At 57.9% G+C, this 11,368-nt stretch overlaps 1 protein-coding gene across 7 annotated transcripts in view; it reads left to right on the plus strand.

The window, feature by feature from the left end:
* SORBS3 (sorbin and SH3 domain containing 3) overlaps nt 1-5,500 on the plus strand; it is a 37,003-nt gene extending 31,503 nt beyond the window's left edge. For all 7 annotated transcript variants that reach the window (XM_073324828.1, XM_073324825.1, XM_073324827.1 and 4 more), the window contains 6 exons: nt 80-194; nt 921-1,046; nt 2,092-2,613; nt 2,967-3,073; nt 3,512-3,618; nt 3,852-5,500. In XM_073324828.1, the coding sequence (XP_073180929.1) occupies nt 80-194; nt 921-1,046; nt 2,092-2,613; nt 2,967-3,073; nt 3,512-3,618; nt 3,852-3,913 (1,039 nt within the window). In that variant the 3' untranslated portion in view covers nt 3,914-5,500. The remainder of the gene's footprint in view (nt 1-79; nt 195-920; nt 1,047-2,091; nt 2,614-2,966; nt 3,074-3,511; nt 3,619-3,851) is intronic.
* The last annotated feature ends 5,868 nt before the right edge of the window (nt 5,501-11,368 follow it).

The raw sequence follows: 11,368 nt of genomic DNA on the forward strand, positions 1-11,368 counted from the left end.
GGAGCTCCTGGCTGGAGGGGGCAGGCGCCAGCCCGCAGGAAGGGCCTGTGGGCCGTGACGCTAGGCCTTGACCTTTCAGGGAGCTGACCATGCAGAAGGGGGACATCGTCTATATCCACAAGGAGGTGGACAGGAACTGGCTGGAAGGAGAGCACTATGGGAGGGTGGGCATATTCCCCTCCAACTACGTGGAGGTAAGGACAGGGCTGCTGCTGACATGATTGCAAGCCTGGCTGGAGCGGCGCATGCCCAGGGCGGGTCCCCAACTCTCGAGGAGAGGGGGACAGACGTGCCCAGCTCTCCCATTGCCCCGGGCGCTGACGGCTCGGCGTCAGCCTGGCATCGAGGCTGGCAAGCTGCTCCCTGGACAGTGTTCTCATTCAGCTCTTGGCCCTGGTGCAGGGAGTAATAGAGACGTGCCCTCTAGTGGCCAATGCTGGTGTTACGCCTGCACCGGGACATGGGCAGCCATCAACACCCTCTTCCAACCCCTCCCGCAGCCCCAAGGTAACCCAGACACCAGGACAGCGGAAACCCTGGCAGGACCAGCTGCCTCCCAGTGGGGACCGAGCGATCCCAGACCCTACAGCTCCCTCCTCCCAAGCACAGCCTAGACCTTCTCTCTGCTGCTGCTGCTGAACAGGCTGGATGTGCCGAGCCTGCGGAGCTAGAGCAGACCAGGTGTTCCCTAATATCCCATTGACATGACTGGCTGATCGCAGGGTACAGGGAGAGAGCCAGCAGCACTGAAAGGGTTAACCCCGTTCCCCTACACCTGGGGGTCTTGAACTGGAACATGCCCCACCCCAGCAGGAGGGGGCGGTATCGAGGCAAGGGCTGGATGGGGTGCTCCGGACAGACAGCTGCCCACCAGCTGCTGCCTTGCTCCGCTTACCCTGCTCCCTGTCTCTCCCAAACAGATCCTGCCTCCCACCGAAGTGCCCAAGCCCATCAAGCAACCCACCATCCAGGTGCTGGAGTATGGAGAGGCCCTGGCCCAGTACAACTTCAAAGGGGACCTGGTGGTGGAGCTGTCCTTCCGCAAGGTACAGAGCCCGCCTGGTAGGGGTGCTGGGCCCAGTGAGCACAGAACGGTCACGAGGAAGCTTATTGCAGAAGCTGTTACCTTCAGGTCACAGTTCAGTGCCTGGTAATGACCAAAAGTCATTCCCTCCTGACAGCTGTCCAGTGGCCTGTTGCTGGGTCTCAAACCAGTGCCTGGCCCTGTAGCTGGCAGCCTCAGGGAATCGCCCCTGACGGGGCGTGGTGGAGAGGAACCCAGCCTCTGTGAAGCGGGCTAACCCCTCTGTCCCCTGGCTGCCCCTGCAGTGTCGTTCTCTGCACTGGTCCCTCCTGGGACTGAGCTGGGGATGCGGCATGTGTGGGGTGGTGGCGCATCATAGAATCATAGGACTGGAAGGGACCTTGAGAGGTCGTCTAGTCCAGTCCCCCGCACTCATGGCAGGACTAAGTATTATCTAGACCATCCCTGACAGGTGTTTGTCCAACCTGCTCTTAAAAATCCCCAATGATGGAGATTCCACAGTCTCCCTGGGCAATTTATTCCAGTGCTTAACCCCCCTGACAGCTGGGAATTTTTTCCTCATGTGCAACCTAAACTGCCCTGGCTGCAAGTTAAGCCCATTGCGTCTTGTCCTATCCTCAGAGGTTAGCATCAGGTGCACTTGGCCTGAACCTGTTTTGTAGGTGCTCAGAAGGTGTCGGTCTCCACAGTGGCCTGTCCAGAGCCCTTCCCCAGTGCTGAATCCACTTGCAAAGAGCCATGTCGCTGTGCATCACCCTCAGGCCGCATGCTCCAGGGGCCGAGCTGCGCCACCCCAGCGGCACTCCCCTCCATGGGACAGCACTGCGCAGCCAGCTGGACTGGACATTGCATGACTGGACAGACCAGTGGGGCTAGAGGGGGCAGGAAACCAGACTGGCTGGGCTGTTGGTGCGGCCGGATGGACCTGCTGGAGCAGGAGATAAGAGAACCAGGGTGGGCTGGTCTGTTCTGGAAAGGCAGGAAGCCTCAGTGGCCCATGTCCCCATCCCGAGGGCTCCTAACCTCGCCCCTCTCTCCATCCACAGGGCGAGCGCATCTGCCTGGTCCGCAAGGTGGATGAGAACTGGTATGAGGGACGGATCTCCGGCACCAGCCGCCAGGGCATCTTCCCGGCCAACTACGTGCAGGTGGTGAAGGAGCCACGGGTCAAGGCCTCAGAGGAGTTCCCCTCCTCCCCAAACTTGACGGCCCCTGCCTCCCCAAGGCTGCTGGCTCACGCAGGCTCACCGGCCCAGCTGCACTCGCCTGGTAGCCAGCGTTCCGATCCCTCATCCTCCTTCCTGGCGGCCTCTCCCACTGCCCAACGGCACGGCATGGAGGGGGGCACCCTGTCGTCCTCGCCGCGCCATTTTGGCTTCACCTTCCCTGCCTCCCCCAAACTGCAGCATGCCGGAGTCTCGTCCAGCCTCCTCCAGGGGCCCCAGAGCCCCCATTTGGCCCCCAGCACCGCCTTGCTCTCCCCCCTGAGTCTGAGCCCGCAGCCTCTGGCCCCTTCCCGGCCACAGGAGAGTCCACCCACTGCAGCGCCCTCCTCGCTCCTTGGGCAGGTAAGACAGTCACGCTTCTCCTTCAGCCCTTCCTTCCCCAGGTCGTCCTGCCCTGTCCTGCCCAGCCTGCAGCACAAGGACCCCAGCTCCCTCCAGTGCAGGCTCTGCAGCTGTCCCAGGACAGCTGGTGAACCTGCACGCGCCCCTGGAGTCCAATCACCCACCCCTGTAGCCCCCCATGCGTGCGGGTCAGCATCTGTCCTCTGGGCTCTCTCTCTCCCTCCCTTCTCCACACCACGGGGCTAATTTCCCCAGTGACGCAGTAGGAGTGCCCATCCCCTCCACCTCTGGCCCCCTCTCCCGGCGCTGCTCGCTGTTGTCCAGCGCACCAAACTCTTCCCTCTCCCTTGCAGAGCTCCGCCCGTGAAGCCTCGGTACCTGCAGGCTGCCACCTGGGCAGTGCTGGGCACCTCCCCAAGGCCCCCCCGTCTGACAATGGCTCCAGCATACAGTGGACCCCGTAAGTGCAGCCGGATCGCTGGCTTCTCCGTCTCGGTGAGGGGCGCAGGGGGGCAGGGTCCCCCTACTCCTTTTGGAAGCCAGCCAAGCCGGCCCGGGGAAGTGACCTGTGCCGAGGGCTGGCTGCAGACACCCCACGGAGGTGCTGGGCTGGGACAGTGTCCGAATTGTTACCCCAAACAAGGGCCTTTTCAGAGCTGCTCGCTCAGTGAACTGCGACCAGCGGATGCTGCTGGCGGCTGTACCAGGTCCTCCCCCACATGCAGACCCCCGGGCTGAGTGCCCCCAACATGCCTGTCTCTGTCGATGCAGCGCGGGAGCGGCTGGCGGGAGGGAGAGGGCTCTGCTGCCTCGGTGGGCCTGGCTCAGTTCCTAGCACCCGCCGGGCCAAGCCAGTGCAGGTGGGAGCAGGGTTTCACGGGCTGATGGGGTCTTGCAGGTTCCGGGCCATTTATCAGTACAGACCCCAGAACGAGGACGAGCTGGAACTGCACGAAGGGGACCGGGTGGACGTCATGCAGCAGTGTGACGACGGCTGGTTTGTGGGTACGTTTGCCGGCTGGAGGGAGGAGGGGAGATGCTACCCATGGGAGTGCTGGGGGGAGCAGGACAGGAGCTCCCAGTGACTCCAGTCCCAGCCTCTCCCAGCGGGGGCGCCGAAGGGGATGGTGCAGGACTGGCTATGGCGGGGAGGGTGGTGTTGGAAGGAGGTGAGTTGCCCCCGCAGGACAGCCTCAGACCCCTCCCTCACGGCCCTCCCTGTGTCTTCCCACCCCCAGGTGTGTCCAGGAGAACCCAGAAATTCGGCACCTTCCCAGGCAATTACGTTGCTCCTGTGTAACATCCCCCTGCCCCGCACCCCAGCACGAGCCAAGAGGAAGCTGCAGCTGCGACTCAGGCTCCTGCAACCGACCCAGAGCCGGCGCCGCACTCTGAGACAAGGCGAGGAACCAGGAGATGGGGATCGGGCCCAGCTCCCACGGACATTCCCAGCAGGACCCTTTTGGTGGCTGCTGCTGGGGAGCTCGGCACTGGGACGGGCACCTGCCTCTCCTAGTAGGACCTCACTTCCCTGTCCCAGTCACTCAGCTCAGCTTCCAGCACTGCCTCTTGGGGCTCAGGACCAGTCCCTCTCCTTCCCCTGCCCGTGGGGCTCCCTCTAATGGGGACCAGTCCCTGTCCTTGCCCTTCCCCGTATGGGGCTCCCTCTAACGGGGACCAATCCCCCAGCCTTACTGCCCATGGTGCTCCCTCTAACGGGGACCAGTCCCTGTCCTTCCCCCACCCCCGTGGGGCTCCCTCTAACGGGGACCAATCCCCCAGCCTTACCCCTCATGGGGCTCCCTCTAGTGGGGACCAGTCCCTGTCCTTCCCCCTCCCCCCGTGGGGCTCCCTCTAACATGGACCAATCCCCCAGCCTTACTCCCCGTGGGGCTCCCTCTAACGGGGACCAATCCCCCAGCCTTACCACCCATGGTGCTCCCTCTAAAGGGGACCAGTCCCTGTCCTTCCCTTCCCCCCCTCCGTGGGGCTCCCTCTAACATGGACCAATCCCCCAGTCTTACCTCTCGTGGGGCTTCCTCTAATGGGGACCAGTCCCTGTCCTTCCACCCTCCACCCCGTGAGGCTCCCTCTAACAGGGACCAGTCCCTGTCCTTCCCCACACACCACTGTGGGGCTACCTCTAACATGGACCAGTCCCCCAGCCTTACCCCTTGTGGGGCTCCCTCTAACGGGGACCAGTCCCTGTCTTCCCCCTCCCCCCCCGTGGGGCTCCCTCTAATGGGGACTAGTCCCTGACCTTCCCTCCCCACTGTGGGGCTCCCTCTAACGAGGGACCAATCCCCCAGCCTTACCCCCCGTGGGGCTCCTTCTAATAACCAGTCCCTGACCTTACCCCCACATGGGGCTCCCTCTAACATGGACCAATCCCCTAGCCTTATCCCTAGGGCTCCCTGCTCCCCCATGGGGCTCCCTCTGATGTGGACCAGTCCCCCATCCCTGCCCCCAGGGCTCTCCTGTGCCCGCCTGATCGGTATCTCCCAGTCTGTGCCTCACTGCAGAAGGTGTCTGCATCCTGCGGGAAGAGACTGTTAGTCCTTTTTCTCCAGCTGAACCCCAAAGCGGGACGCTCCTTTCTCCCTGGGGAGGCACAGAGCGCTATATCTGCCCCCCCCCGACCTCTGGAGGGAAGCGGACACTGAGCCTGCCCTCTGCATCTCCATGGACCCAGCGCGTTGTGCTGAACCCTGTGCGTGCATGCGGCTGACCTTAGCCTCGGCAAGGTCGCTGTCCTCTCCGGTGCTCCTGCCATGTGGGGGGGGATGCGGGGAGGGCAGACTCCTCGAAGCTGCCTGGAAAGGGCCGGCTCACGTACCCGGAAACCTGATCTGCTTGTCCTCTGTTATTAAAGATCAGCCTCACCCCATGCGAAGGCCCCGCCTGGTGATCGCAGGGACGGGCAGGGATCCGCGCAGCAGGGCAAAGGGCGGCTTGTGGTGGAGACGCCCTTGTTGCCAATGCCAGGATGCACCGAGTGTGCTAGACCTTCTCTGAGCAGCAGGCAGTGCCCCAGCTAGGATCCCTGTGCTCCCCTTGCCCTCACGCTGAGTGCAGTCACTTCGGTTCTGTACCAGCTAGGCGGCTCGCTGGTCACCCCGTGCTGGGCACCCCCTAAAGCATCTCTTCACACTCGGGGTGGCGATGGCAGACTATGACCCCTTCGGACCTGCTCAGGCCAAGCATGAATACATAAAAGGGTGTTACAAAGAGGAGGGAGAAAAATTGTTCTCCTTGTCCTCTGAGGATAGGACAAGAAGCAATGGGCTTAAACTGCAACCAGGGTGGTTTAGGTTGGACATTAGGAAAAACTTCTTAACTGTCAGGGGGGTTAAGCACTGGAATAAATTGCCCAGGGAGGTTGTGGAATCTCCGTTATTGGAGATTTTTAAGAGCAGGTTAGACAAACACCCGTCAGGGACGGTGTGACTGGGGTCCTAGTGGGGAGCTAGCTATGGTCACTCAGTTAGGGTGAACTGCAAAGAATGGGGCAGACAGACCCCATAAAGCTGGTGTACATTCCCATACTTAGATTTACCAAGCTAGATAAAACAGCTTCTTTATTACCTCACTGGTTACTCAGAAGTCCAGACAACACAGTTCCCTTAAAATGATCCAACCTCAGGCCTCCATCCAGGTACCCACTGTCACAGAGTCCCTGGGCGATGCTTTGGAACTGCTCCCCGTGAAGCCAGTCAGGATTCTGGGGTGGTCGCCTTCCTGTGAGCAGCCTGTCTTCAGGACACAGCTTCCACCTTCCTGGGTCTGACCTTGGAGCTTTCAGCATCCTTTGCCCCTCTGTGCGCTTCCCACAGCGAGTCCGCTCAGGCGGGGCTCCTGGGGAAGCCAGAGGGTCCTGCACCCCAACTTCGCAGTCAGACGTGACTCTCAGCCAGCCAGTAAAACAGAGGTTTATTAGACGACAGGAACATGGTCTAACACAGAGCTTGTAGGTGCAGAGAACAGGACCCCTCAGCTGGGTCCATTTTAGGCAGTGAGCCAGACAACCACGTCTGCCCTTCACTCCATGTCTCCAGCCAGCCCCAAACTGAAACTCCCTCCAGCCCCTCCTCCCCTGGGCTTTGTTCCTTTCCCCAGGCCAGGAGGTCACCTGATTCCTGGCCATCAGTTGCCAGGAAACAGGGTGTTGGCCATTCTCTGTGTCCAGACCCCTGCACACACCTGCCCTCTAGGGCTCTGCAATGATCATACACCCTTACCCCACTACCTAGATACTTAAGAACTGCCTAGGGGAAACTGAGGCACCCCCACACTATTCAGAGGAAACATTAAGAACAGTCCCACTTCGTCACACCCACATCAAATATGATGAAAATTTCTGTAAATCTTATTTCATCATATAAAAGAAAAGGTTCTCCCAGTCCCAAAGGATCGGACATGTCACCTCCCAGGTTAACAAATGTTTCAGATCTTACCCAAATATGCGCCTCATGCAATTCTTATTAACGAAACTAAACTTTATTAAAAAACAAGAGAGAGAGAGAGTATGGTTAAAAGATCAGTATACATACAGACATGAGTTCAATTCATTGAGGTTCAGATTCGTAGCAGAGATGTTTCAGAGTAACAGCCGTGTTAGTCTGTATTCGCAAAAAGAAAAGGAGTACGGGTGGCACCTTAGAGACTAACCAATTTATTTGAAAATCTGATGAAGTGAGCTGTAGCTCACGAAAGCTCATGCTCAAATAAATTGGTTAGTCTCTAAGGTGCCACAAGTCCTCCTTTTCCTGTAGCAGAGATGGTGAGCTTTGTAGTTGCAAAGAGTTCTTTCAGAAATAGTTCATAGGTTATAGTCCAATGTCCAAATCTCATATTCAGGGCATACCAGCATAACTGGGACCCCAGTCTTGTGACTCAAATTTCCCCCGATGAAGCCTAAGCTGACAGAATCAGGACCCAAGGATCTTTTATATAATTACAGGTTTCAGAGTAACAGCCGTGTTAGTCTGTATTCGCAAAAAGAAAAGGAGTACGGGTGGCACCTTAGAGACTAACCAATTTATTTGAGCATGAAGTGAGCTGTAGCTCACGAAAGCTCTCAGATAAATTGGTTAGTCTCTAAGGTGCCACAAGTACTCCTTTTCTTTTTATATAATTACATGTCTTTTGACAAGGTGGGAGTTCAAAAGTTAATTAGGATGACTTTGGAGGAGGTCCATCACCGGTACTTATCTATAGAATTAACATAAGGCAATTTGCTTGTTCCTCCACCATTCACAGATTATTTGCTATACATTTCAAAGAGAGACGAATACCGATATCCCGTGTTTACAATTCATTTAAATGCTAGGATGTTCTTTTGACCTCTGAATTATTAGAATACAGCATAGATAGGGACTGTTGATTACATTGGCGACCCTACTCATACATATGTAAAAACACAAACATTATCTCCCCACATGTCTTTTGAGGGTTACAGATGGTCTAGATAATACTTAGTCCTGTCCTGAGTGCAGGGCACTGGACTGGATGACCTCTTGAGGTCCCTTTCAATCCTACAATTCTGTGAGCTCCAGGAGGTTATTTAGTGACCAAAGGGCTGCTGACATGTTACAAGAGAAGTGGCTGCTCCGAGCTGGGGCAGATGGGATTCAGGAGCCTCCGGCTGCTCCCTCACAGACACTCATCCAGGGCAGCATCCCGGCCTCAGTTGTGCGGGACCAGCCTATGGCTGCCCTGGAATCTCTTGTAATGACTCTGGTGGTCAAGGGTGGTGATTCAACAGGGCCGGGCTCAACCCAGGGACCAGGACAATATCGGCCCAATATTTGTACCACTCCTTTCCAGCCCTGGCCTCCTTGAGCTTCCTCTCCCTGAGCTCGCAGGGTGCAGATCCAGCTGGGGGTCTCAGCGGTTTGGGCCGCACAGGCCATTACACTGACCCATCCTAGGGGCAGCGCTAGGATCCACAGGCAGGATTCCTGGACAGTAGTATCTCCAGGCACTGAGAGAAGGCTCTGAGTTTCCCCAGCTGGAACATAGCTGGCCCTCGCTAGGAACAAGGGTGGCTGCAAACTTCCTCCATTTAATACACGTGAAAGGGGGGCCCTGGGTTCCAGGCAGGCTCCCAGCACCCCAGTGAATAAAGTCTGAGCAGGGCTGGACACACTGGCAGCCGCCTTTTGCTCTGATTCACTCACCAGGAAACCCCACTGAATCAATGGGAGTGCGCAGGGTGCCCATTGGCCCAGTAGCTGTGTATAGGGGGAGGGATCCGGGTGGGTGGTCCTCAGGTCAGCACCCAGGCAGGAGGGGCTGTAATTACAAGTTCCACATCAGCCCTTCTGCACTGCGTGGCTGCAGAATAGAGTCACGGGGCAGTGCTATTTACCTGCTGAGGGCCCGCGCTGGAGGGGACAGCGTTGGGATACAAGCAGCAGGTGGGTGACTGAGATTCCCCAGAGCCAGAGGGTCAAATCCTGGGAGCGCTTTGTTCCCCATCAGAAGGAGCTAACCCATGGGCCAGGCCGTTTATTAGGTGTGGAACTTTAAGCCCAGGTTCTGTCTGCCCTGTCTTCCCATTAAAGCGTCCAAGGCATTTCCCTGACAGGCTGGAGTTTGCCTTTGGCTGAGATTTCCCCTCACACAGCGGCTGTGCTGTGTTGCAAGGCCACCACCTTAGAGGTGGCTGCATTTCCATGGAGCTGTGCCGGGAGGGTGTCAGGATTTGCGGACTCGAGGTTGTCTTGGGGCTGCCAGCAGGAGGGAATCGCTGAGCTATTGTAACAAGCCTCCAAACAAACTGTCCCTCTGCAGTGTGCTACAGAGCTTCGCAGCAGCAGCATGCGCAGAACTCAGCTCTCCCTGCTCGAAATCACAGGCCCCTGCCACTTGAGCTAAAGGAGAGTCTCCATCAGCTGCCAGCAGTGTAGTACCTATGCCACACAGATGAGCACTTCTGATTCCATCCAGTAGATGGCACGCACGCACAGTCAATTAATGGTATCAGATCCTACAGAGCATCCCTCAGCCTGCCACCACCCCAATGCGGGGCGAGGAGCTACAGTGGGGAGGAAGGGGGAGAGAAATAACACAATCAGTTATCAATGAGACGAGGCACAGTTTCTTAGCACAGACAACATTGCCTGTGACCCTGGTGTTGCAAGCTGGCTCTTCCAAGGTAATGAATGCCGGTCTGTGAGGCCTGTGTGGGGACAGTGTCTACAGAGGAGAAACAGGAAGGGGGGAAAGGATTGTGTGAGCCTCTGAGGCCCCTATACAATCTCCTTTCTGTTGTCCTGCCCCCACTTGCACCCCCTCGTAGATCGTAAAGACAGCAGGAGCCATTCTCATGACCAGCCAGTCTGAGCTGCCTCCTGCCGGCTGGCCGGAGAATACCATTCAGTGATTCCTGCCTGCAGCCGGCCACCTGAGCTAGAGCAGAGCTCTTAAAGAGAAAAGGAGTACTTGTGGCACCTTAGAGACTAACCAATTTATTTGAGCATGAGCTTTCGTGAGCTACAGCTCACTTCACGAACGCTCATGCTCAAATAAATTGGTTAGTCTCTAAGGTGCCACAAGTCCTCCTTTTCTTTTTGCGAATACAGACTAACACGGCTGTTACTCTGAAACCTCTTAGAGAGAGACGTCCATCCTCTTGTTGGGGACGGGGAATCCCTGGGCAGCCCATGCCAGCTGCTAACCACCCACCCCATCAGACAGGTGCCTTGGTGCCACTGTGACTGTCTCTCTTCCAGAGGCAGCCTGATAGGCCCCATGACTTCCCCTTGTTCTCACTGCTCGCCTCAGCTGAGTTTGGTTCCTCTCCGGCGCTGAGGCCGGAGTGTGTGTGTGACGGTCATTCTCTGCTCTGGCCACTCTTGCCATTGGGTCACGTTTCCAAGAGCCGCTAGGACACAGGGGCGCCTGCGGGCTGTCCCCAGGAGCCAGGGTTCTCTGCTCGGTGTCCCCCTCTGGATCCCTAGTTTTGCACCTTTGACCTTCACTCCTGACCCTGTTCTTTCTTAGTTGTCCCCCGCGCTGATTTGGATCCCGGGTGCAGTGGTCCCTCCTGCACGGCTGGGGGAGGGGCCTTTAGAAGCAGAGGGGCTTGCACCGCCTGCTTCCCAGAACTTTCCAATAAGGCCCGTAGGAGTGATTTAGGCCCAGGTTGGCAAGGGTAGTTAGGGGCTTAACTTCAGGCAGGCATTGTGGCCAAGTGGCTAGAGCCCTGCACTGGGACTTGGGAGACCTCGCTTCTATTCCTAACCTGGCTACTGGGTAATCCCAGGCAAGTCACTTTCCTGCTCTCTGCCTCAGTTTCCCCATCTGTAAAATGGGGATGACATAGCGCTTCTTGGGAATGAGGGACAGGGGATGGATCACTTGATGGTGACCTGTTCTGTTCATTCCCTCTGGTGCACCTGGCACTGCCCGCTGTCAGGAGACAGGATCCTGGCCGAGATGGACCTTTGGTCTGACCCAGTAGGGCTGTTCTTATGGATGTTAGTGGGAGTTGGGTCCCCGCAAACCTCTGGGCTTCAGGCCCTGTGGGGACATGGGGGGCCCTCGTTGCCTGAGTCACTGTTGCCAATGGGATGCGAGCTGCTGGGGCGTGTGCAAGCGGCCCGCTGCCCGGCTCCGGAGAGCCTCTGTGCCTGGGATCCACCCAAGGGACCGCGGGCGTCCCAGCCGGGCGGCAGGGGCGGGGCTGCGCCGCCAGGTGGCGCCGCTGGGCCGGCTCCAATTGTCTCATTAGCCGAGCGGGCGGCCCCTG

The sequence above is a fragment of the Lepidochelys kempii genome, chromosome 26 (assembly GCF_965140265.1).
Source record: "Lepidochelys kempii isolate rLepKem1 chromosome 26, rLepKem1.hap2, whole genome shotgun sequence".
In the NCBI taxonomy this organism is placed as follows: Eukaryota; Metazoa; Chordata; order Testudines; family Cheloniidae; genus Lepidochelys; species Lepidochelys kempii.